Source organism: Heterodontus francisci, chromosome 8, assembly GCF_036365525.1.
Source record: "Heterodontus francisci isolate sHetFra1 chromosome 8, sHetFra1.hap1, whole genome shotgun sequence".
Classification (NCBI taxonomy): domain Eukaryota; kingdom Metazoa; phylum Chordata; class Chondrichthyes; order Heterodontiformes; family Heterodontidae; genus Heterodontus; species Heterodontus francisci.
Window position 1 is genome coordinate 36,822,913 of NC_090378.1, and position 27,733 is coordinate 36,850,645.

Genomic DNA, 27,733 nt, shown 5'->3' on the forward strand with positions numbered 1-27,733 from the left:
TAAGCCAGGCTGCTCATTGATTGGGCTAAGATGAGATATTATTGCTCAAACACCACATATTTCTCAAAACATTTATCCAGCACAGTTCAAGTGCATCTTACTGAAGAAAATGTCCAGGGAATTAATCACTGAAAATAAGACAATTCTGTATCATCTCCAAGTTTCTAACCTTCCAGAAGGTCTCTGGGACGTAATATTGCAATTTGCTTTCCATCAGGTGCCCAAAGAGGGACTGAACCTGATAGAATACATTCTCTTCTGGATTCTCATCGTCGTCGTCATCAACTGACAGCATTGCCTGTAAGTAGTGAGAGAAAAACTCAAGGTGAGAGAAATCTAAACCAAGCCCTGAGCATGATTCTTTTTCTGTTTATTATTGTCAGTATCCATTAAAGCACACTGAGGGCATCATTCATGAATCAGTTCCTTCTTTGTTATTAATTCTAAGGATGAGTGTGTCACTGGCAAGGTCGCCATTTATTGCCCATCCCTAGTTACCCTGAGGTGATGTTTGTGGGCCTTGCTTGTTAAGCCACTTCAGAGGACAGTGAAGAATTAACCACATTGGTGTGGAACTGGAGTCACATTAAGGCCTCACCAGGTAAGTATGTCAGCTTTTCTTCCTTCAAAGGATATTATTGAACCAGTCGGGCTTTTACAACAATACAAAAGCTTCACGATCACTTTTTTTTTAAAAATCTGTAAATAAATACCAAACTCATTCTTAAACTGTCATGATGGTATTTGAACTCATTCTCTGGACTAATAGTATAGGCACTATGTTATTGATTATATTGGAAGACATAGAAGAAAAGGAGAAATTATTTCTGCAGAATTTGTTTTTCTCATCTTTCTTCTGATCAGCTGGCAATATGTACTCATTAGTACAAGTGGCACACTTATGAAGCAATGAAGGATAAAGATAAACACATATTAAGTTTCAAATTTCTGCCTCCACATCATCCATCTGGAGACTTGTAAACTGACCAGGGAGCTGACTTGGGTAAATGAAGTCCGACAGCGATCCAGAAAAAATTATGGCACCAATCACAAGCTGATTGTGTGGAGTCAGTGATTTGAAGTCATGGATTTATGGGCAGCGCAGTGGTTAGCACCACAGCCTCACAGCTCCAGTGACCCAGGTTGGTTCTGGGTACTGCCTGTGCGGAGTTTGCAAGTTCTCCCCGTGACCACGTGGGTTTCTGCCGGCTGCTCCGGTTTCCTCCCACCGCCAACGACTTGCAGGTTGATAGGTAAATTGGCCATTGTAAATTGTCCCTAGTGTAGATTGGTGGTAGGAGAATGGTAGGGAATATGGAATTAATGTCGGAGGGGATGTGGTAGGGGATATGGGATTAATGTAGGATTAGTATAAATGGGTGGTTGATGGTCGGCAGACTCAGTGGGCCGAAGGGCCTGTTTCAGTGCTGTATCTCTCTACGACTCTAATTCTATATCAAAAAGTGGTTCCCTGATGGGTTTGATACCCAGTGTCACAGTGGCTGTTGGCAGTGGAATGCATGCATCAAAACTGATTTTTCTTCTTAGAGGATTTTGTTTTTAAAATGCATTTGCCACAAAATAGGTTTAAGAAAGGGTATGTTTCAAATTAAAAATGTGAACCCCCTATACTTTTTCAACAAATACATCAATATACTAGTTCAACAATTTAGATATAAATTACCATTTTAATCATTTTACACACTTTTTCCAAAATGTAATTCAAAATAAGTATTTACCCAAAATCAGGGCATTAATTGCTCAAATACATTTGCCCAAAGCTTAAGGCATGATTAGTACCAAGGATGATGTGCAATTTTCTCCTTCCCCATGTGGAATTACTTTTGTTTAGTACGGCCCTTTGACAGCATGCCACTTAGAAAATCACTGTGTTGGGAATCATATGCAGAAACCCATCTTTCCTTTATTGATGAATTTTCACTCAAAGATTATGGAAGTTTGCAGCGAGAAATGAAACATTTTGGTATCTGGTACCAAGTGTTAGCATCAAATCTTCCCAAGCATCAAAACATCACTGTTGGATGCAGAATAAAGCTCACTCTGCTGTTTTAACTTCAGTACAGAAAGCATCAGTGTGAAAATTTTCACTTCTTAGACCAACATAGCACTGTGGGCAGTGGGTTAAAACATTCCAAAATAAAATTTCAGATTCGAGGAAATTTTAAAATGTAAACTAGAATGAAAGTGAACAATGTTTTTTTGTTGAAGCATTAAGGAAGGCTGTGAAGGAGGGTATTTGCATTTGCAATTCCTGAATCTCAATCTTGCCTTCGCTATCAAGGAGGAAGTCATTCCATTCGGTCTCATCTTCAGCTGGTAGCGGATGTCCCTTGTGCAGCACTGAACTAAAAGTTTTTCATCTGCCCATCTGGACAGAGAACGGCATATGACACAGTAGATCAAAAAACAAAGAGGAAAAATAAAAGTTAAAAACATGATTACCTCTGGTAATCCAGGCTGCATGTAAAGTTGCTGGAATACTGCATTCATATAGCATGTGGCTCCTCCATTCTTCAATCCCACAAACCCAGAGACAGAGCGGCTATCAACAGGTGGCAAGTACTAAATACAAAAATTCCAAGTGCAGATAACAAAATATGCAATGCATTTAGTTAATACATAACAGTTCAAGCAAACATGAGCTACAAAGCACCATAAAATTGATTAAAGCTCAATAGATAAAACTCCATAACTGCTAGGTATAAAAAAACTTCCTGCAGAACAGCTAACATTTCTAGTAAATCTTATCATGGAAGTCTTACTTTAAGTTAACAAATTAAAGTAAGAGGGTAATTTAAAAACTTGCTGGAGAAATTCAAAACAATCCTTTGAACATTAAAACCTAACAGTCAGAAATTGCTCTGAGGGCTAAGCAACTTTTCTTTAAAAACTTGAACTGTATAAACGGAAGGGCAAACAGGAGACGGCAAGGACCTAAACATGAAATTACTGCATTTGTTTCCAGTTTTGCAAACAATCCCAATTTTTGTGTGGTACAAATATTTATTTGGTGGTAAATATCTGTTCCTGATGGTATTGACATTGCAGGAAGTCAAAAATGTCATGTTCTCTGTTGTAACATGTTTCATTAATTTTTTGAATAAAGATTACTCCTTATTTAAATAATCGCCTGCTTTATTTAGAAAACCAATATTTATTCAAGAAACTCAATACTGAGGAAGGTTTAATAGAGAGCTAAGAAAGGAGAAGGAACAGGTGGATGTAAATATATTAGCTGTCTCAAGTAGTTGTTCATGCTGCAAAATCCTAGTAGGGATAAAAGATTAGGATTCACGTTGGGAAGGAGAAAAAGGCAAGTAGAAGAATGGTTGGGATGTGATAGGGAATATGGGATTAATGTAGAATTAGTAGAAATGGGTGGTTGTTGGTTGGCACAGACTCGGTGGGCCGAAGGGCCTGTTTCAGTGCTGTATCTCTAAATAAATAATAAATAATTACAGCAATAATATTTGGCATATTTTTTTGCTGAGTGTTGGAATGTGCAGTATTGCAGATTGGCAAGATGCATGTTCTGTGCCTGTGCTAATCACATGATGAGTTTCTGCTTCTCCTCAAGGAGAAAAGTACAGCAGTGCAAAAGGTGACAGTTTTTTAAAAAATGTGGATAACGATTTTGCTTTGAGGTGATTAATCCACGATGGTGTATCTTTTTCTTTGTAGTAACTGAAAGTTTGAATGATGACGTATATTAGACAAGTGACCTGGGAACTATGGAGATACCTCCTACATAGTAAAGTGGCAGAAATAGAGCAGGGCGGCAGCCAGATAAGAACAAAATGCTCTCATGACAGCACCTGGTCAATAGTTACCCAGCCAGTAACATTTGAAAGACATTGATCAACTCATCACACCATTCTATTATGAAGGAAAATGAAATCATTAAGAGCCAGTACTTCACTTACCTCAAACTCTTTTGTAAGTGCAGGGTCAAACTGATGGTGCATTGAGAGAAGCTCATTAGAGATAAGCTGGAGGTTACTCAAAGAGCTGTCTGCTAACATAACCAACACTTCATAAGCAGCGAGACGGCTATTGACTGTACTGCACCTAAAAAGAAAGAATGAGAGGCGGGATGGCGACAGCATTTATTACTCTGAATCTTCAGGAGAAATCTAGCCCAGGCTGATGGGGTAATAATTATGAAATCAATCAGAGCAAACAGCACGCTTATTACAAATGTTATAAAGAACTGGTCTTACATACTTTGGATGGAAATCCTGTTGACTAATGGAGCAGCTCCCAGCTGGACTGCTGCTGGTCAAGATAATTTTCGAAGCACGGAACAGGAAATCTTCCATCAGCTGTTTGATTAATGATGGTCCTGCATAAAATGAACGAGTTTACTAAGAACAAAAGCAGTCCATCCCTGGTCTCGTTTCAAAAAAAGTAAAATAATTATCTGATTTGGAGTGGAATGAAAGGTCATTGGCGTTATAAGTGTTACAACCGAGGTGGGAGCAGTGCATTGTCTTTTCTTGTTCCACTTCTCCACAGATCACAACATATATTTAAATGCTTACCCAGTTACTGATGTGGTCAATCATATACTCTACTCTTTATCCCAGAATAAAATACAATAATCAGGTTTCTTTAAGAAACAAAATTATCAGTTTATTATAAAACAAGACTAATCCAATAACGAAGCAAAGCATTAACACAGACTGAAATATGAAAGTTCCCTTTTAAAAGACCTTACACAAACACTGAAAAAAATAAAGAAATTCTCTCTACAGAGCTGTGTTACAAAAAAACCCCCCCAAAAAAACCTTGGCCAGATACTTACTAAATCTTGAAGAAAAAAAAAGATATGGAAGGATGCCATTTGTCCCTTTTGGTCTGGTGTCCGGGTATACGGTGACAGGTCAGTGGGATCTTTTCTGGAGCAGTTCTTTTTAGGCGGCATCAAGAATTAATCTGGTAGGATTTGCTCAGCTTCTCAGGAGAAATGCGGAATCAGGGGCTTCCGCTATCTCACTCTGGTTTCGCAGGGCTTTTTCAAAGACAAGAGGAAAGAGGAGCTGACACAGCGGACCTCTCACGGTCTCTTAGAGGGGTCCAGGAAAGATGAGCTGAGGGTTTATTCCTTGGCAGGTTGATCTACACTGTCCACACCCCTACTGAACCAAAATAATATCTCAGAAGCGAAACCCCAAACAGGTCAGAACTACCTAACTACTAATAAATCTTAGCATGTCACTTCTCCGTAAATATCTTCCCTAAGTCACCAGGGTTTCTGTTGTTTATTGAGCTTAAAGTACATGATTTCCAGCAAAGGTTGTTTTCGAACAACATCTCAAAAAACATCCATGGAATCTTCTCAGTTTTATAACACAAGTCCTCAAAAAATATAAAAAAATGGAAGCACCTTCATAACATAAGCATGTGGGTTATATGGCATGACGAGGTGGGAATAGTAGAGATTTAAACAGTGACATGTGGGAATCAATAGATATGTCATCTTCTATTTGACTGAAACAGGATCTTTGTTCTGAAGGTTAAACAGGCAGACTAGTGTATATGGGATACAACCTGTGAAGCAGCAGGACTGATGGACCAAATGTACATTTCTTGTTCCACGTTTTATAATCTTAATTCTTTGGCTCTATGAGCATGGAATGCCAAAAGAAAATTCAACTTCCACTTTAAGGATTTGGCTGAACAGCAAAGATATGGAAGGGAACACTATTTTTAGGATGAATTTTGGATATGTTTAATATTGACATGGAAGCAGGCATCAGAAGTAGTATTTGTATCTGAATTGGAGTACATGCGACTATAACAATACATAAGTGATATTTGTACTGCATGCTCAATGTAGGTTATCTTTGTGTCCAGCTTCATAAAGAGAGCATGGAAAAATTAGATATTAGATGTTCCACAAGGAACCCCTCCCTTACAGCGAGGTACAAAAGTTCAGAACATATAATTTGTTCACATACCATACATGGTTTAAGTCCAAGATCAGAAAGGTAGTATAGGATTGCAAAACAAAAACCTAAACACTCAAGGTACTGTGGCTGGACTAGTAGTGTGGAGCTGTATTACTTGGACAATTATTCTTTCCTCAGCCAACAGATGATTAAAATCAGCACTACTCACCTTTTTAGTGCTATTTACATGATAAAGAATGGAGGAAAACAGCAAAGGATCGTGTCCACCCGAGATAAAACAGTCATAAAAAGATGAGTCTTGCCATGTCTCAAAACCGAAGCGTCATTTTTTGAGCAGGTGCTTGAGAGCCTCAGGTTAAAGTCCACTAGTGACAGAGGACCAAAGCCTTAGCCCAAAGCAATGCCACCAAGTACAACATCTGTCAGGTGTGCAAAAAAGCACTTGCAGGTTCTGGTACCAAAGACATAACGGCAGAGGGATATAGGACAGGCCTCAATGGAAAACCCTCCTTCTGCATCATATAAAATAAATAGGATAGCTATGAGACTAATCCCTTTATGTTGTGACATTTCTTTTTCTTCTTCGGCCTCCTTGTCTCGAAAGACAATGGGTAAGCGCCTGGAAGTGGTCAGTGGTTTGTGAAGCAGCGCCTGGAGTGGCTATAAAGGCCAATTCTAGAGTGACAGACTCTTCCACAGGTGCTGCAGATAAAATTGGTTGCTGGGGCTGTTACACAGTTGGCTCTCCCCTTGCGCTTCTGTCCTTTTTCCTGCCAACTGCTAAGTCTCTTCGACTCGCCACTCTTTAGCCCCGCCTTTATGGCTGTCCACCAGCTCTGGCTATCATTGGCAACTGACTCCCACGACTTGTGATCAATGTCACAGGACTTCATGTCGCGTTTGCAGACGTCTTTAAAGCACAGACATGGACGGCCGGTGGGTCTGATACCAGTGATGAGCTCGCTGTACAATGCGTCCTTGGGGATCCTGCCAGCTTCCATGCGGCTCACATGGCCAAGCTATCTCAAGCGCCGCTGACTCAGTAGTGTGTATAAGCTGGGGATGTTGGCCGCCTCGAGGACTTCTGTGTTGGAGATACGGCCTGCCACCTGATGCCAAGGATTCTCCGGAGGCAGTGAAGATGGAATGAATTGAGTCGTCACTCTTGGCCGACATATGTTGTCCAGGCCTTGCTGGCGTAGAGCAAGGTACTGAGGACACAGGCTTGATACACTCGGGCTTTTGTGTTCCATGTCAGTGCACCATTTTCCCACACTCTCTTGGCCAGTCTGGACATAGCAGTGGAAGCTTTTCCCATGCGCTTGTTGATTTCTGCATCTAGGGACAGGTTACTGGTGATAGTTGAGCCTAGGTAGGTGAACTCTTGAACCACTTCCACAGCGTGGTCGCCGATATTGATGGATGGAGCATTTCTGACGTCCTGTCCCATGACGTTAGTTTTCTTGAGGCTGATGGTTAGGCCAAATTCATTGCAGGCAGCCGTAATCCTGTCGATGAGTCTCTGCAGACACTCTTCTGTGTGGGATGTTAATATAGCGTCGTCGAAGGGGAGTTCCCAGATGAGGACTTTCCATACTTTGGTCTTCGCTCTTAGACGGGCAAGGTTGAACAACCTGCCACCTGATCTTGTGTGGAGGAAAATTCCTTCTTCTGAAGACTTGAACACATGAGAGAGCAGCAGGGAGAAGAAGATCCCAAACAGTGTAGGTGCGAGAACACAGCCCTGTTTCACGCCACTCGGAATAGGAAAGGGGTGTGATGAGGCACCGCTATGCTGAATTGTGCCTTTCATATTGTCATGGAATGAGGTGATGATACTTAGTAGCTTTGGTGGACATCCGATCTTTTTTAGTAGTCTGAAGAGACCACATCTGCTGACGAGGTCAAAAAGGCTTTGGTGAGATCAATGAAAGCAATGTAGAGGGGCATCTGTCGTTCGCGGCATTTTTCCTGTAGCTGGCGAAGGGAGAACAGCATGTTAATGGTGGATCTCTCTGCTCAAAAGCCACACTGTGCCTCAGGGTAGACACGCTCAGCCAGCTTCTGCAGCCTGTTTAAAGAGACTCGAGCGAAGACTTTACCCACTATGCTGAGCAGGTAGATTCCACGGTAGTTGTTGCAGTCACCGCGGTCACCTTTGTTCTTATAGAGGATAATGATATTGGCATTGCGCACGGCCTGTGGTACTGCTCCCTTATCGCAGCACAGGCAAAGCAGTTTGTAGAGTGCTGAAAGTATAGCAGGCTTGGCACACTTGATTATTTCAGGGGTAATGCCATCCTTCCCAGGGGCCTTTCCGCTGGCTAGAGAATCAATGGCATTGCTGAGTTCCACTTTTGTTGGCTGTACGTCCAGCTCATCCGTGACTGGCAGAGACTGGGCTGCATTGAGGGTGGTCTCAGTGATGACATTTTCCCTGGAGTACAGTTCTTGGTAGTGCTCCACACAGCGGTCCATTTGCTTGTGTTGGTCAGTGATTGTGTCCCCTGATTTAGATTTGAGGGGGGGGCGATCTTCCTGATGGTTGGTCCATAAGCTCTCTTAATGCCATCATACAGTCCTCTGATATTTCCGGTGTCAGAGGCCAGCTGAATATGACTGCATAGGTGTTGCCAGTGGTCATTTGCGCAGCGCCTGGCTGTTCTTTGTGCAGCGCTTCTGGCTGCTTTAAGTGCTAAGGATGTTAACTCGCAGGGGGCTTTCTTGTAGTTCAACAGTGCAATGCGCTTAGCGGCTATGACAGGTTCCAGCTCTTCAAAGTGAGATTGAAAGCAGTCTGCATTCTGCTTCACATGTTTTCCATCGGTGGTCATTGCTGAGTCATAGATGGCGTCTCTGATGTGGACCCACTTGGTCTCAGCATCCCCTGCAGGAGTGTTTTGAAGGGCTTTTTCAAGTGAATTTAGAAACTTATGTAACAGCTGTGGATAAGAAATTCTGCTAGTGTTGATGCGCGGGCAGCCCTTCTGCTTGGAGTGATGCAGCTTCTTTGGTTTGAGTCTAACCTTGCTGCACACCAGGGAGTGGTCGGTGTCGCAGTCCGCACTGTGGAAGCTGCGTGTGATCTGAACGCTGTTTAAAGAGGCTCGCCTTGTGACGTGAGGTCCAGCTGGTGTCAACGACGCGATCTTGGGTGCCTCCAAGAAACCTGGCAACAGGGTTTAGTATGAAAGAACGAGTTGGTGATGCCGAGGTTGTGATAGGTACACCACTCAAGCAGTCTCTGTCCATTCTCATTCATCCTTCCAATGCCAAAGCGTCCAAGACCGGACGGCCATGAGTCATGGTCGGCTCCAACCCTGCCATTAAAGTGCCCCAGTAGGAACAGATGTTCAGTATTGGGGATGCTACTAATGATATTATGGAGTTCCTCGTAGAACTGGTCTTTAGCTTCAGGTGGGGAGCAGAGTGTTGGAGCATAGATGCCGAGGTGTACTGGACCAGAGGCGGTGAGCAGTCGGATGGACAGTATGCGTTCCGAGCCATTTGAGGATAGCTCTATCATGCTGAGCAAAGAGTTTCTGATGGCGAAGCCCACTCCATGCTGTCTCAGTTCTTCAGGATCCCGACCCTGCCAGAAGGAGGTGTAGTCTTGCTCTGTTAGAGATCCACTCGCAGCGTGGCGTGTCTCCTGAAGTGCTGCAATGTCCACATTGAGTCTACTGAGCTCGTTGTTAATGATGGCGGTCTTCTGAGAATCGTTGATTTGTGTAAGGTCTTCCGACAGGCCAGGACACATAGTTCTGACGTTCCAGCTTGCAAAATGAAGGGCTGGTACCTTCTTTCCTTTTTCTGTCATGCTGTTTGGTGCGGCATGTTGTTGGGTGTATTGCCTGGTGTGTTGTGACATTACTTCACAGTTATTGTGTGACACCTGACTTTACTTACAGTGCACAAAAGATGCAAATGAATTATAAGATTTGCTGGCATAGTGCTAAGTATGAACAGGATGTGATGGTAGGATCGCACAACTGAACACTCCTTAGCTGCAGAGCTTTTGCTTGGAATTACATTCACAAAAATGGTTAAGAGTATTACATACCATCTACTGGCAAAGAAACCATACTACACAGATCTTTGCCATTTAAAAACGTGCAACAACCCATGAAAGATATTTCTATTAAATGAGGAGCCCCGAGGGCAATTAAGCAATGTTAATTTCACTGAGCTAAGCTACACTCAACAAAAATTTCTTTCCTTTTCATCTCCTTGCCGCCCTCTAATTATTTCACAAAACCTCTGCAGGTTAAATAGGAAGGCGGCACAGTCTCATCAGGGAACAACCCCATAGATTCAATTAACTCCATTCATTGGGCATTTATACTACTGAGAATGATTACAATACTTTATTAACCTCATTACGCGACTGGTTGTTTATTTTTTTTAATCTCCTTAATTTCTTTGCCTCGACAGCTCAAAGGCATGTCATCTGATCCTAAATACTGAAGATCCCACTCTGTAAGCAGACACCAGAGATGACTCTACATTGGCCCATCACCTAATTTCCATCCTTATGCACAAGTATTGCTCAGCTCCCCAGATAATCTGTTTCAGATTACGTGTTGGAACACTAACATGCACTATAACCAGTAATTAATTTCCCTTTACTATTTATTAGTTTGCCATCTCCATCACCAATGTGTTATCCTTGGCCAATGGAAGGTACATATACTACAGAATGGCAGTGTCCATTAATTCTCCCTCAAGTAAGGTGAGAGAAAACTAAACCCATTGCACCTGGCCTCCAGATTTTAATGTCTGCCAGAGTTAGCATTCATTTACAGGACAAAATGGGTGAAATGCTATACTGGCACCAATTTGGTCACAGTTCATGGAGTTTGGAATTATTTCCCTACCAATGCTTCTTACAAAACAATGTCAATGCATGAGAGGAAGGTCACTGGTAAAGGTACAGCCATATTAACTCTGCTGTGGGGTAGGGAGTGCAGTAGCATCCATAGAATCTATACAGACAGAAATCTGAAGCCTGCTCGTTTGCTTCATTAGAATTATATGAAAATGGATTCAATATTCCAATGCACATTTTTAATAGTTAGAAAAATAAATTGAAATTACCAAGTAATTCCTTCTCTGAGCCGCTGAGTGACAGTAGAGTTTTGATAAGGCGCAGATGTCCTGCAAGCAGAACATTATCCGACTCGCTAGTCTCTGATTCAGCAGTCCACGTAGGCTCAAAGTTGTCAAGCCAGTTAACTTCATCTTCTAACATGGCTGCAGGGCTAATATGAAGCTGCTCCATTTCTGAAACTAAAAAGAAATAGATGATTATTGCTGAAAAATAGAAATATCAATGTTGTTTTGAGACTATGTACCACTATCAGGCAAAACATTGTTCCCATTATACGTGCTCTGAATTCAGCCCAAACTAGTGTAACAAGTATTCTCCCTCTCTAATCCATGCAACACTCCTAAGTTAAATGTTGAGGAATTCTAAATCCAGTTCCAAATTGGTGTGAATCCAAGGCATAAGCTAGTCTCAACTTCACTCTAAACTGGCAACCTCATCTAGGGAAACCAAAAATTTGACAATAATGATCTACAGTGTTTGGCTTTAAAATACATTGAATAGTAGTGCAGATGAAGCTTTTCCTGCATCAAAACATATCCTATTCCTGACTAAAGAATGTCTAATGCTGTTGTAGTCAATGAAACTGCTCCATTCCCCAGCACTACATCTCTTATATGGACAGTGTTGAATCACGTAGCAATAAATAAGGTGAAGCTATGGAGCTAGACATTTCTAATCATTTCAATTATCATTTTTGCTTACAGTTTTACCCTATCTCAATGAAGCTGACTGACAGGCAAGAAAGGGTTAAGGATGTTGCTCAGAAAGGGGACAAAAGTACAAAAGCAAAGAGATTACAATAAACTTGTACGGGTAATGGTTAGGCCACAGTTAGAACAGAGTACTTCTGCAATTTTGACATTCCATTCTAAACTGGACAGTGAAGCCATGCAGAGTATACAGCATAGATCCCACAAGTATATCGGACAAGAAACTGTAGTTTCGAAGAAAGACCCAAGATACTGGGATTATTTCCACTGGACAAGAGAATGCTAGTTGATTAAATTGAAGGTTTAAAGTTATAAAGAGTGGATGAATAGAGAAAGACTATTTTCTCTGAATGAGGAGTCAGGGACAAGGGCTCATTAATTTAAAATGGCAACCTGAAGAGTGAGAAGAGGGGTTAGGATACATTTTCTTATGCAGAGAACATGCAATCCTTTACCACAGGGAGTAGTTAAGGTAAAAAACATGCCTTTTTTTACGGGAACAGTAGGAATATTTGAAGCAGAGGAAGATACAGGACTATGAGGACAGGACAGTGCAGTGGAATTAGCTTTGGATTGGTTCAGAAAAGTGCCAGCTTAGATGCGATAGCCCGAATGATCACCTTTTATGCTGCAAACCTTTACAATTTACTACAATGTAAGAATTTAGTAGCACTAAGTTTATTACTGCCTTATCAGTGAGGTTAAAAGTCGTCAACTGTGTTTATGTTCCTGCACTGTAACAAATAATCTAACATTCCAGCACACATTTTAACCTTTGATTAGTTCATCACTTATTGCTATTGAAAAGTTATTTTGTGCTGTGACCCTCAATGCAGCCAAAGTTCTTGATGTGCAAAAACGTCATACAAGGGAATTCAATTTAATTGGACGAAAAATAAAATAAAATGGAATTCGACAATTAGAATCTACCAAAAGTTCCATTTTAAAATCAGTCATTTCTGCAGGGTAAATTGAGGATTTGTCTAATACAGACTAGATGATCTGAAGAAAGAACATGCTGTCAACTTACATTTAACCTGTAAATTGATCCATCATACTCACATGTTAAATCATCCAGCAGCTGGCACCTCAAGCCAAAATATTCAGTACACTGGGACAAAAGTCTGCAAAACAAACAAGAACAAGTTGCAAATAGGGTAAAATGAAACATGGTCACCTTGAACAGAAATGTAACATTCATATAATGATCTTGGTTTAAAAAAAAAAGGTATTTTGCAAGCAGCAGGTATCAATCAGAAAGAAAAGGCATTGTGGTTGGGGGCAGGTGCTGGTGGTTGATGGTGGCAAGGAAAGAGAAATTGATATAGGTTTAAATGTCTAAGAGATTGATTTACAAAATGCTTTTGAAGGCAAGGAAACAAGGCAACAAGGTCTTCCAGGGGACAGGAGTGCAATATCTGAAAGTTCAGCTTCACATAGTGACGCAGATAGGATAGTAATCAAGAATAGAGGATATGGGCCTGGCCATAAGTAGGGAAAGTAAGGCCATACAGGATCCGAAAAAGATTTCGCCAGCATTTTGCTTGAACACAGGAATCCACTGGAGCTGGGTAATATGAGGGAGAATTTTGGCCACAGTTTTTGAGATGAAGGTGTGGGTGAGATTGGGGTGCAAGTGGGGAATGTTTTGCAATTGGAAGGTGACAGTTTTAACAAAGTAGATGTAGATTATCAAGCTCAGCTTAATTTGAAGGAAATGTTGAGAGTGCACACTGGGTCTGCGGCAGTTGGTGGGGGAACCAACATGAGGGAAAAACATACTTGACCTCATCCTCACCAATCTGTCTGCCGCAAATGCTTCTGTCCATGACTGTATTGGTAGGAGTGAACACCGCACAGTCCTTGTGGAGACAAAGTCCCGCCTTCACATTGAGCATACCGTCCATCGTGTTGTGTGGCACTATCACCGTGCTAAATGGGACGGATTTCTAACAGATCTAGCAATGCAAAACTGGGGCATCCATGAGGCGCTGTGGCGCCATCATCAGCAGCATTGTACTCATCCACAATCTGTAACCTCATGGCCCGGCATATCCCCCACTCTACCATTACCATCAAGCCAAGAGACCAATCCTGTTTCAATGAAGAGTGCAGGAGGGCATTTCAGGAGCAGCACCAGGCAGACCTCAAAATGAGGTGTCAACCTGGTGAAGCGACAACACAGGACTATCTGCGTGCCAAACTGCGTAAGCATCATGTGATAGACAGAGCCAAGCGATCCCATAACCAACGGATCAGATCGAAGCTCTGCAGTCCTGCCACATCCAGCCATGAATGGTGGTGGACAACTAAACAACTAACTGGAGGTGACTCCACAAATATCCCCATCCTCAATCTTGGGAGAGTCCAGCACATCAGTACGAAAGATAAGGCTGAAGCATTTGCAACAATCTTCAGCCAGAAGTGCCGAGTTGATGATCCATCTCGGCCTTCTCCTGAAGTCCCCAGCATCACAGATGCCAGACTTCAGCCAATTCGATTCACTCCGCGTGATATCAAGAAATGACTGAAGGCACTGGATACTGCAAAAGCTATGGGCCCTGACAATATTCCGGCAATAGTACTGAAGACCTGTGCTCCAGAATTTGCAGCGCCCCTAGCCAAGCTGTTCCAGTAAAGCTACAACACTGGCATCTACCCTGCAATGTGGAAAATTGCCCAGGTATGTCCTGTCCTGCTTTTTGTGTACAAGTCCAACCCGGCCAATTACCGCCCCATCAGCTTACTCTCAATCATCAGTAAAGTGATGGAAGGTGTCATCAACAGTGCCATCAAGCGACACAGCTTAGCAATAACCTGCTGATGCTCAGTTTGGGTTCCACCAGGGCCACTCAGCTCCTGACCTCATTACAGCCTTGGTTCAAACATGGACAAAAGAGCTGAATTCAAGAGGTGAGGTGAGAGTGACTGCCCTTGACATCAAGGCAGCATTTGACCGAGTATGGCATCAAGGAGCCCTAGCAAAACTGAAGTCAATGGGAATCAGGGGGAAAACTGGAGTCATACCTAGCACAAAGGAAGATGGTTGTGGTTGTTGGAGGTCAATCATCTGAGCTCCAGGACATCACTGCAGGAGTTCCTCAGGGTAGTGACCTGGCCCAACCATCGCCAGCTGCTTCATCAACAACCTTCCTTCAATCATAAGGTCAGAAGTGGGGATGTTCGCTGATGATTGCACAATGTTCAACACCATTTGTGACTCCTCAGATACTGAAGCAGTCCGTATAGAAATGCAGCAAGACCTGGACAATATCCAGGCTTGGGCTGATAAGTGGCAAGTAACATTTGCGCCACACAAGTGCCAGGCAATGACCATCTCCAACAAGAGAGAATCTAACCATCTCCCCTTGACATTCAACGGCATTACCATCGCTGAATCTCCCACTATCAACATCCAAGGGGCTACCATTGACCAGAAACTGAACTGGAGTAGCCATATAAATACCATGGCCACAAGAGCAGGTCAGAGGCTAGGAATCCTGAGGCGAGTAACTCACCTCCTGACTCCCCAAAGCCTGTCCATAATCTACAAGGCACAAGTCAGGAGTGTGATGGAATACTCTCCACTTGCCTGGATGGATGCAGCTCCAACAACATTCAAGAAGCTCGACACCATCCAGGACATAGCAGCCTGCTTGACTGGCACCCCATCTACAAACATTCACTCCCTCCACACCGACGCACAGTGGCAGCAGTGCGTACCATCTACAAGATGCACTGCAGCAATGCACCAAGGCTCCTTAGACAGCACCTTCCAAGCCCGCGACCTCTACCAACTAGAAGGACAAGGGCAGCAAATACATGGGACCACCACCACCTGCAAGTTCCCCTCCAAGTCACACACCATCCTGATTTGGAACTATATCGCCATTCCTTCACTGTCGCTGGGTCAAAATCCTGGAACTCCCTTCCTCATAGCACTGTGGTATACCTACCCCACATGGACTGCAGCGGTTCAAGAAGGCAGCTCACCACCACCTTCTCAAGGGCAATTAGGGATGGGCAATAAATGCTGGCCTGGCCAGTGATGCCCACATCCCATGAATATATTAAAAAAAACACCACAGGACTCATCCTGAGTGTGCAGCTGGGAAGATTCATAAGTCAGCGCCGGAAGCTGCTGAGAATCAAACTGAACAGCTTCAATTTTGCTATGTCGGATTATAGGAAGCTCCAACTCAACACGTCAGACAGACAAGAGCAAAATACGGTGGATGCTGGGAATCTGAAATGGAAACAGAAAATGCTGGAAATAGTCGGCGTGTCTGGCAGCATCTGTGGAGAGAGGAACAGAGTTAATGTTTGAGGTCTATGACCTTTCATCAGAACTGGCCATCAGAACCAGTTCTGATGAAAGGTCATGGACCTGAAACGTTAACTCGGCTTCTCTCCCCACAGATGAAGCCAGGCTTGCAGAGTATCTCCAGCATTTTCTGTTTTTTTTTAAAATCAGACAAACAAATGGACAATATTGAGACAGTTCTAGAGTCAGATGTGGCAAAGAACTATTGGCTGTCATGTCATAGAAGCAGCTAACCCTTATGCTTAAGTTAGCTTATAAGCAGACTATCCAAATACTATACTTAGCAGGTTGAAAAGGAATTGAACAGTTCTAGGAATATATACAAAATTAGCAGGAGGACACTATATTATGAAGATATTACTTTGCAATTCCAAATGTCAAATATAATGCAAACTGTAGACTTTGAAAGCATGTAATTAAAGTCTATTGGTGTATAATTTATTATAACCTTTTTGATTATAATCAATCATGACATTTTTCAGGCATGCAGAAAATCCATCTGGCCTTTTCTAACGTAGTCTTCTAATTTTTGTTTCTTACTTCCCCCGCCCAGTAATGGTTTAGTTTTTCAATCCTAAAATCTCTTGCCTTGGGTTACTTGAATGTTTGAAGAGTTCCTTCGGCATTATTATTAGCAAACCATGAAATTCTTTAGCTTTGAACCAAAATCTCAAAGATTAAGACTACCCATGCCTTTTAGAGGAAAAAGTACCTCAGTGACTAAGAGACAGATGAGAAAAATCACATATCTGAAGTAAAAACAAAAGTTAGTAAGTCAGCAATTCTATACTTATAAATACATGTATAGTTTCTAACAATCTCCATTTACACAAAGGAACAATCTAAAAGATACATTACCAAGGCACTACAAAATAGAAATTGTCTGAATTTTAGGTAATAACAAAACGATTGTTGAAGAATAGCATGCTACTTCAAGATTCCACACAATACAGCTGCATGTTGTAATTTTCACTGTACTAGACAATCACTAAAGTCTGGTTAGCCACACTGATGAGTCAAGTCAATTAAAAGTCTACTCGACCCCAAAAAGAATTCAAGAACAATGCAGCACTACTCAAATGATTCAAAATCATTAGTTTTTGATCTAAAGTATACTACATAGATACATGATAATCATGAAAATCATGAAAATGATTTGGTCTAGAAGACTTAGCGCTCTGTTGTAGCATTGCTAACTCGTCTAAAATAAAGAATTTCCTAGTGCTATTCTCCGAGTTCTAACTTTAAAAGAAAAACTACGTTATAGGTTTCATTGAGAAAATAGTGAATATACACTTTTATAATACATTTGAGTGTCTCACACAATGGAAAAGTGTTGAACAGAGAATCCTAGTAGTTTTCATTTGTTCTGATATGGAGGTAATAGTTGCCAGTCGAGAGAAATATTCTACAGTAATTAGCTCTTAATGGCTTCATCACCTATTTAGATTAATTTCTCCATCAGCAATACCCGAACAGTCTTCAATGAACAGACTAGGTTAGCATCTAACCAGTAAAACTAAGCTCCAAACCCCAGATTACATTTAAAGTAATGCCACAGGAGATCATGTACTGCTACAAAAATAACCAGTTGTTCAAAAGGCTTTTGATCAGACCAGGCCTTTATTTTATGATTTCCATTTTCATGTTACCTGTTGAGAACCTACCTTTGGTTGACTCCACGCATGATGCTGGTCGGTGACCACAGTGGTAACTGTGTCGTCAGGATGACATGCAGAAGGAACTGATTAGGTTTCTGTATTTCTGGGTTTGTGGAGGTATCCGTTTGACTCAGTGTGTACAACTGATCCCAGGCAACCCTTCTGATCTGTAAGCATATGAAACATCTGACATCTTCAAAATACGAAGAAGAATATAGAAGCACGAGCAAGAGTAGGCCGTACGGTCCATCGAGCGACCATTGCCATTCAATAAGATCATGGCTGAACTTCTACATCAACTCAACTTGCACTATCCCCATATCCGTCGATTCTCTAGTGCCCAAAAATCTATTAGTTTCGAATATACTGATCGACTGAGCATCGACAGCCCTCTGGGGTACAGAATGTCAAAGATTTGCAACCCTCTGAGTGAAGGAGTTTCTTGTCATCTCAGTCCTAAATGGCTGACCCCTTATTCTGAGAATATGACCCCTCGTTTAAGACTCCCCAACCAGGGAAAACATCCTTTCAGCATCTACCCTATCAAGCCCTATAAGAATTTTATACATTTCAATGAGATCACCTCTCATTCTATTAAACTCCAGGGAATATAGGCCCATTCCACTCAATTTCTTATAGGGCAGCCTTTTCATTCCAGGAATCAATCTAATGAATCTTCATTGAAATCTCTCCAATGCAGGTCTATCTTTCCTTAGGTTACGACCAAAACTGTACACAGTACTCCAGGTGTGGTTTCACCAACGTCCTACATAATTGCAGCAAAACTTGCTTACTCTTATACTGCAACCCCCTTCCAATAAAGGCTAACATTAATTGCCTCCCTAATGTTGAGTTATATCTGCATGTTAACTTAGTGATTTGTGTACAGGACAGACAAATCCCTCAATCCCAACACTTACAAGTCTCTCACCTTTTAAAATATATTCTGCTTTTCCATTCTTCCTACCAATGTGTACAATTTCATACTTCTCCACATTATACTCCATCTGCCACCTTCTTGTCCAATTGCTTAACTGGTCTATATCTCTTTGCATCCTCCTGATATCTTGCTTCTCATCTAGCTTTGTATCAGCAGCAATCTTGGATATATTATGCAGGGTCCCTTCAACTAAACCATTGATACAAATTGTAAATAGCTGAGGCACAAGCATTGATTCTTGTTACATCCTGCCATCCTGAAAATGTCCCGTTTATTCCTACTCTCCATTTTCTGTCTGTTAACCAATCCTCAATCTATGCTATTATTACTCTCAATCCCATGAGAATTAATCTTATGCAACAACCTTGTTGAATGTCTTCTGAAAATCTAAATATACTACATCCACTGGTTTCCCTATCTATCCTACTAGTTACACCTTCAATAAATTGATAGATTTGTCAAACACAATTTCCATTTGCTAAAACCGTGCTGACTCTGCTTAATCATAGTGATGTTCCAAGTGTCCCATTACCAGATCCTTAATAAATAAATTCCAGTATTTTCCTACTACTGATGGCACACTAACCGCCTATGGTTCCCCGTTTTCTCTTTCTCTCTCCTCTCGAACAGCTGGGTTAAATTTGCTACCTCCCAATCCACAGGGACTGTTCAAGGACTGGGGAATTCTGGAAGATCAAAACAAATGCATCCACTATCGCTGCATCTACTTCTTTTAAAACCTTGGAGTGCAGGCCATCAGGCCCCAGGGATTTGTCAAGTTTCAGTCCCATTAATTTTTCCAGTACTTTTTCTTTACTAATATTAAGTTCCTCACTCTAATTAGACCCTTGGTTCCCCACAATTTTCAGTATGTTCTATGCGTCCTCTGCTGTGAAAACAGACAAAATATTTGTTTAATGTTGCTGCCATTTCCTTATTCCCAGTTATAATTCCTCCTGTCTCTAACTCTTAAACAACCCATGTTTACTTTCATTAATTCCAACCTGTATCCGAAAGCTACCTACACCACTTTCAGGTGAACCCACTCAAAATACTGTTCCAATATTGTTGCACTTTTCACACCTACACTGCAGGAAAGCACAAATAACTGGAGAGTTAGTGAGGGCAATTGGGCTCTTTTCTATATTTACTTGACTTGTTCATTCGTATTGTGCAGCCATTGCTAAACGATCAAATTCACAATGAGAATCACAATCTAACTCAACCAACACCAAGTCCAGCCTCTCCTATGGAAACTTCACTAATCCCAGTTGTAACGTCTGCTTGATCTCTGATTTACTCCACTTCAGAGTATCCCAGTAATGTACTACTTGCTGGATCTCCAAGAGGTTTTTTAGTCAACTTTTATTTGTCTTACCTCAGCACTGGGGGATCCAAGTAGAATGTCAATGATGAAATCACTCACACAAGGAAGAATATAAAAAGAACCTAAAACAAAAGAGAAAACCATGGTTTACTGGATCTTCTAGTCTATCGCTGTCATGAAAAACAATCAACTATTCATCTCATTTACCACAGATATTAGCGCATGCATTTCCTACTTCAGCTATTTTGTTTTTTAAAAATGCTTCTGGTTTCCTTCAGGTCTCTACTCTCTATCTAACTTTGTTTTACATTTCACCTGCAGCTTAGCTCATGCAATTCCCCTAACCTATCCTCTATATGTACCACCACATCCTTAAATGTGAAGACAGTGAAATGACAGTTACTTTTAAATTGAATTTACTCAACTGAATGTGCAGCTCCTCTTTTCAAAAGCCAGTTATCAAAATAAATTCCAGGTGGCTAACTATTGCCACCTTTTTTCTGCCTGTAGACTTTTCTATCCGTGGTAACCTTAACTGCTTCATTTAAAGAAATCCATAAGTGTCTCTTGCAATAATACCTCATCAACTTTTAAAAACACAGCTTATTCTGGTGTGCTTAAGAGAAATTTGGTAAAAGCTAATTCTGGATCATATCATGAAGTCTAGTTAGAGGTTCCATAAAAATATGGATTTTTTTCCAATTAACACTGTTGATTTGAAAGTAAAGCAAATACAAAGGTATTGATATGAGGCATCACCAAAGGGCACCTTCCTGAACTTTTCTGCAAGAAGCAGAGATCTGCCAAGCAGCCCTTCAATTACATTGGATGGTTAAAACAGTTTCCACATAGAAAATGTTTTGATAGATACATCCAAAACACTTGAAGACTTCCTGTACTGCAAGTCTTTGTCTTATAAGACATAACCTTTTGTATTGCTACTTAATACAGAGTACTATGGAAGACAAATGTCACTTCAAAGTAGATCCAACTCTCAAATTTAACAGACTGATCTGTGAAAAGACGTTACCTAGTTGCTGGCACCGTAGCTGTAAACATGTGACTAGAAGTGATAAGGCCTCTCGAGCAATGAGGGTATCTTTGGTGGAGACTGAGTGCTGCTTCACACATATACCCGCATGTAGTGTGGTTGATTCACCTTCACTTCCTGTACTGCAGGTGCTGCCTGTAAAAAGTTAAAACAGTTGCAGTGTTATTCCACTTGAGGGGGCAGTTTTCTCCTATCTTGTATTAGGTTAATCTAATAGTAAATTGGATATTTTACCAAAAATACTAGAAAATTACTAGAAAAGATCGGATGTCCACCAAAGCTACTAAGTATCATCACCTCATTCCATGACAATATGAAAGGCACAATTCAACATGGTGGCTCCTCATCAGAGCCCTTTCCTATCCTGAGTGGTGTGAAACAGGGCTGTGTTCTCGCACCCACACTTTTTGGGATTTTCTTCTCCCTGCTGCTTTCACATGCGTTCAAATCCTCTGAAGAAGGAATTTTCCTCCACACAAGATCAGGGGGCAGGTTGTTCAACCTTGCCCGTCTAAGAGCGAAGTCCAAAGTACGGAAAGTCCTCATCAGAGAACTCCTCTTTGCTGACGATGCTGCTTTAACATCTCACACTGAAGAATGCCTGCAGAGTCTCATCGACAGGTTTGCGTCTGCCTGCAACGAATTTGGCCTAACCATCAGCCTCAAGAAAACGAACATCATGGGGCAGGATGTCAGAAATGCTCCATCCATCAATATTGGCGACCACGCTCTGGAAGTGGTTCAAGAGTTCACCTACCTAGGCTCAACTATCACCAGTAACCTGTCTCTAGATGCAGAAATCAACAAGCGCATGGGTAAGGCTTCCACTGCTATGTCCAGACTGGCCAAGAGAGTGTGGGAAAATGGCGCACTGACACGGAACACAAAAGTCCGAGTGTATCAGGCCTGTGTCCTCAGTACCTTGCTCTACGGCAGCGAGGCCTGGACAACGTATGCCAGCCAAGAGCGACGTCTCAATTCATTCCATCTTCGCTGCCTTCGGAGAATACTTGGCATCAGGTGGCAGGACTATATCTCCAACACAGAAGTCCTTGAAGCGGCCAACACCCCCAGCTTATACACACTACTGAGTCAGCGGCGCTTGAGATGGCTTGGCCATGTGAGCCGCATGGAAGATGGCAGGATCCCCAAAGACACATTGTACAGCGAGCTCGCCACTGGTATCAGACCCACCGGCCGTCCATGTCTCCGTTATAAAGACGTCTGCAAACGTGACATGAAATCGTGTGACATTGATCACAAGTCGTGGGAGTCAGTTGCCAGCATTCGCCAGAGCTGGCGGGCAGCCATAAAGACAGGGCTAAATTGTGGCGAGTCGAAGAAACTTAGTAGTTGGCAGGAAAAAAGAGAGGCGCAAGGGGAGAGCCAACTGTGCAACAGCCCCAACAAACAAATTTCTCTGCAGCACCTGTGGAAGAGCCTGTCACTCCAGAATTGGCCTTTATAGCCACTCCAGGCGCTGCTTCACAAACCACTGACCACCTCCAGGCGCGTATCCATTGTCTCTCGAGATAAGGAGGCCCAAAAGAAAAGAAGAAATAGTAAATTGGATATTTTACCAAAAATCCTTGCTGGACCTGCCCCCCAAGCTTTGGAACCTGCTTCTGTGCCACTTACCAGATACCACAATAGGTACTTAATGAAATATTCATGAAAACAATGAATGTCAAGTCAAAACAACTAAACCAGACATGTCTAACCATTACACGTAAGGGGCCACATTACAATTTTTGTCCTACATAGGGGCCTGGTGAGCAAATTTTGAAATGATAAAGACATTAGAAATTTATCTTACTATAATTAAACAAAAAATGTGGTTCCTTTCTTTTATAATTAATATTAATCCTATAGATTGCATCCAGTTGAAGGTGCTCACGTGAATAGATGATATAGGTCGCCTGATCTGAAGTCTAGATCTAATCAGGAAATTGGGATTGTACCTTTAGAAGCAGCAGCAGATGATGAGTATTATTCGGTAAAAAAAATACCCATTTATTTCAAGAATTATTTTAAAATATGACTTATGAAAATTAATATTTGAATGATATTTTATTTGGGAAAGCATTTAGATTATTTTTTTTTTATTTTATTTTTGTTTAGAGATACAGCACTGAAACAGGCCCTTTGGCCCGAGTCTGTGCCGACCAACAACCACCCATTTATACTAACCCTACAGTAATCCCATATTCCCTACCTCCTACCTACACTAGGGGCAATTTACAACAGCCAATTTACCTATCACCTGCAAGTCTTTGGCGGTGGGAGGAAACCAGAGCACCCGGCGAAAACCCACGCGGTCACAGGGAGAACTTGCAAACTCCGCACAGGCAGTACCCAGAATCAAACCCAGGTCCCTGGAGCTGTGAGGCTGCAGTGCTAACCACTGCACCACTGTGCCGCCCCGAATTGATGTTATTAAAAGCACTATATATTTAGGTTTAAATTTTGATTCAAATCATACTTCATCTCTGTCCCAAATATATCAAATATTCTACCTCTGAGCATTTGTGAACAAATTAGAAGTTTTAAATAAAGCATGTCATTACTTTTCAAGATTATAGGTTCTATATAGCCACAGGGCCATATGTTGTGTCATTACAATCATAATAATTGATTGTGACACATTCATTGGAGGACATAAATATTTTTTAAATAGATAAATCCCTTCTGGATTGATTAGAATGTTTGAATCTTCATTACCCAAAAGACAGTGTCTTGTACCTGCTGCTGCCGCCAGCCCTTTCCCTCCTTGTCTCACTGCTTAGGAGCTCGGCCAGTTTGTTGACAGTAATGGCGTAGGGGCTAAAGATGTTACTTTGCTGCTGGGGAGGCGGAGTCAGGTGATGGCTCAGGCAGCGCTGCCTCCATGGGAACCGACAAACGCTACAAACTACAGTGTCCACCGACTGCAGTAGTGAATACAGAGTTGCCGCCTGGCGATGCTCCCCTCCTCAGGATTGGCAGGCCGGATAGAAACCTTTGACTGGTCGGATTCTGGCCTGCTGGCCATATGTTGGACAACCGTGGACTAAACCATCAAATTTACTGTATCTCACCAACTGTTCCAAATCAAGAATTATAGGGTTGAGTTTCAACATAACAGATGATGGAGTTGGAGGATATGCATTCAAACAATGTCATTCAACAAATGGTGATTTCCTCACTTATTATCTTTACCAGAAAAGTGGTGAGTGGAATGTACATAGGTCCCAGAATAAATGAAGAAACAAATTCTGGAGTATAACCCCAGACGACAAGAGTGACATTGCAGAGATCAGATTAGATCTGTTACTGATCCTCATGACCAAGAATGATACTGTAACATGGAGATTATAAGAGTACAGAAAATGAATCGAAAAGAACTGTGAAATATCATTTTACTATTCATGGCAAAGTTTGGGAGGCACATCTCAGACAGCAGATTTTCCATAAACCATCTATCAAGGCAAATATCTATTTTTATACTACTTATCTTGGTATCTAATTTGAAGAAAAAAATTGATACTGGGGCTCCAATTTTCAAATGGAAGCAGACAAAGAAAGATTACTTAAGCTGGGAAAAGCTTCAAGGGCACGCAAGATTTCCTCACCTGAACTGCTCAGCCTATTTCGGATACCAACAGAAAACAAAGAATTGGTGCTCTCTCTAATTGGCTGGCAGCTCCCCACCAAGTCAAGACGTCCAGCTGCTGCTGCCCATGTCAACCTCATGAAGCAGGCCACTGTTGAGGTGAAATCATTCATATCCATGGTCTGCAATGCAACATTACACATGTTCACAGTAAGCAAAATATTCAAGTCATGCACTTGCTGGATAAATAACTGGCATGCTATACGTCTGAGGGTGAGCAAGTGAAGTCAGGTGGAAACACAAGTATCGCTGTTACATGATTCCAGTAACAATTTGTTCAAATAACTAACATTTTATTCTTCAATGGAGTTGCTAAAACAACAAATAGAGCTATCCCTTTAGTTGTGCCATGTAACAAGGTTGTCATAATTCATTACTTGCTCTCCCTTTGTGTTCACACGTGGGCAGATATTAATTTCTTAAAAACAACTTCAGGGATATTTGAAGAAAACAGTATGCCGAAACCCAACTGCGCAGCTCAAGAATTTTTAAGAATGTTACTTAAATAATCTCGTGTTCAAACTTCTGTCAATTGCTGAGGGGAAAAAATATAATGACGTAATCCCAAATTTTCTATTGCGATAAAACACTGAATTAATTTGTTGAGTAGACATGATGGCCTGGGCTTTCTACTCATCGGTTACAACAGCAGTGAGGCAGATAGACACTTCCGCTCACTCCTGCCATGCCTCCTTTGTTGCTGGTCAGATGTTTTGCATCACCCTCCCAAAATACTAGAAGGGGGACCCAAAGCTCTGAAGAGATGCACCAGTCCAGGGGTGGGAATATGAAACTCCAGGTCCTTTCAATCAGAGATGGACAATGTACTGACTTCCAATTTCGTCTGTAGGGCCTCACTATTTGCACGGATCCCCAATTCCAGGTCTGGCCCCAATATCCCTTCCACCAATTTGAATTCTGAATGCCAGGACCTGACAGGTAGCCCATGTGCACAACACCCTTGCAGTGCAAATGGTGGTAAACAATGGCCTTTTTCATTTTGTTGTGTGGGTGAGCAGTTTCTCAGGTTGCAGTCGGACAACAGAAAGCAAATAAGACTTGCTTATATTACCACTTTCCCATTAAAACAGATCACACTTTCAAGACATCTGGACATTAATTCACAAATGCCAGTGTTACACAAACTGCATAATTAGAAGTAAACATTACTGGCTTTACTCACCTGTATTGCCACTCTGGCAGCAGGTATAATCTCCTCAATTCTGATAGATGACCGATCTGATGTCACGCTCATCTGTCTCATCGTTGATTTTTCTTGGCTGCCACACATTGATAATTGCCGACTGCTCTGCCGACTGACATTGCGAAATGGGCGGGAGGACAATGCTTCCATTCCATCCTTCAGGAAATCATCATCTAAAGTAGAAGGCATGGTTTGCCCAACTAACAGAAACCTGATGAAGGAGACACTTGGTATAAAAATAGTTACGGAGTGTCCCAAGATTCTAATATTAACACATACAATTTCGATCTTTTTCTGAAGGGGGTAAATGGGAAGAAATCAAGCTCAACAAATTGAGAATGTAATCATTTTACAGCTACGGTCCAGAAAGTAATGAAAGCAGGTTTAAATTTTCTTCGGAGTAAATCAGTGCATGCTTTCTACCACATTCCTTTGCACCCTAACAAAATGCATCAATTGAGGTCTTCCCAACATATGCCCTCATGAGTAGAATAGACAAGGGAGAACTAGTGGATGTGGTGCATTTGGATTTTCAGAAGGCTTTTGATAAGGTCCCACATAAGAGGTTAGTGTGCAAAATTAAAGCACATAGAATTGGGGGTAATATACTGGTATGGACTGAGAATTGGTTGACAGACAGGAAATAGAGAGTAGGAATAAACGGGTCTTTTTCCAGGTGGCAGGCAGTGACTAGTGGGTACCGTAGGGATCAGTGCCCCAGCTATTCACAATATATATTAATGACTTAGGCGAGGGAACGAAATGTAACATTTTCAAGTTTGCAGACGACACAAACTGGGGGGGGAACGTAAGGTGTGAGGAGGATGCAAAGAGGCTCCAATGTGATTTGGACAAGTTGGGTGAGTGGGCAAATGCATGGCAGATTAACTGAATGGTGATAGATTGGGAAAGGGGGAGGTGCAACGAGACCTGGTGTCTTTGTACACCAGTCGCTGAAAGCAAGCATTCAGGTGCAGCAAGCAGTTAGGAAGGCGAATGTTATGTTGGCCTTCATTGCAACAGGAGAGTACAGGAGCAAGGATGTCTTACTGCAGTTATACAGGGCCTTGTTGAGACCACATCTGGAGTATTGTGCGCAGTTTTGGTCTCTTTATCTGAGGAAGGATGTTCTTGCCATGGAGAGAGTGCAAAGAAGATTTACTAGGCTGACATGGGATGGCAGGATTGACGTACGAGGAGAGATTGGGTCGACTCGGCCTATATTCACTAGAGTTTAGAAGAATGAGAAGGGATCTTATAGAAACCTATAAAATTCTAACAGGACTAGACAGGCTAGATGCAGGGAGGATGTTCCCGATAGCTGGGGAGTCCAGAACCAGGAGATCACAGTCTCAGGATATGGGGTATGCCATTTAGAACCGAGTTGAGGAGAAATTTCTTCACTCAGTGGGTGGTGAACCTGTGGAATTCTCCACCACAGAAGGCAGTGGAGGCCAAGTCATGAAATATATTCAAGAAGGAGATAGATATATTTCTTAATGCCAAAGGGATCAAGGGCTATGGGGAGAAAGCGGGAACAGGGTACTGAATTAGATGATCAGCCATGATCTTTTTTGAATGGCGGAGCAGGCCCGAAGGGCCGAATGGCCTGATCCTGCTCTTATTTTCTATGTTTCAAGCTTGCCCAAACTTTTTAAATGGCTATTTCCTGAACTTTAAGGGCAACCATGCTATTGTACCATCTGAATTTTATCCATCCTTGCTGGAGACCCCCTCAACCCAGCCTGGAGTTTTCCCTTGATAACTCAGCTGAAATGTGCAATTTTGCCATGTAGGAACAGAATTAGGCCATTTAGCCCC

At 41.9% G+C, this 27,733-nt stretch overlaps 1 protein-coding gene across 3 annotated transcripts in view; it reads right to left on the minus strand.

Moving 5' to 3' along the window:
• usp24 (ubiquitin specific peptidase 24) overlaps positions 1-27,733 on the minus strand; it is a 213,772-nt gene that overhangs the window by 60,354 nt on the left and 125,685 nt on the right. For all 3 annotated transcript variants that reach the window (XM_068036963.1, XM_068036962.1, XM_068036965.1), the window contains 11 exons: positions 25,892-26,123; positions 24,668-24,830; positions 21,036-21,191; positions 20,057-20,127; positions 17,745-17,905; positions 12,816-12,877; positions 11,031-11,222; positions 4,246-4,363; positions 3,945-4,089; positions 2,464-2,583; positions 170-298 (listed from right to left, as the gene is read on the minus strand). In XM_068036963.1, the coding sequence (XP_067893064.1) occupies positions 170-298; positions 2,464-2,583; positions 3,945-4,089; positions 4,246-4,363; positions 11,031-11,222; positions 12,816-12,877; positions 17,745-17,905; positions 20,057-20,127; positions 21,036-21,191; positions 24,668-24,830; positions 25,892-26,123 (1,549 nt within the window). The remainder of the gene's footprint in view (positions 1-169; positions 299-2,463; positions 2,584-3,944; positions 4,090-4,245; positions 4,364-11,030; positions 11,223-12,815; positions 12,878-17,744; positions 17,906-20,056; positions 20,128-21,035; positions 21,192-24,667; positions 24,831-25,891; positions 26,124-27,733) is intronic.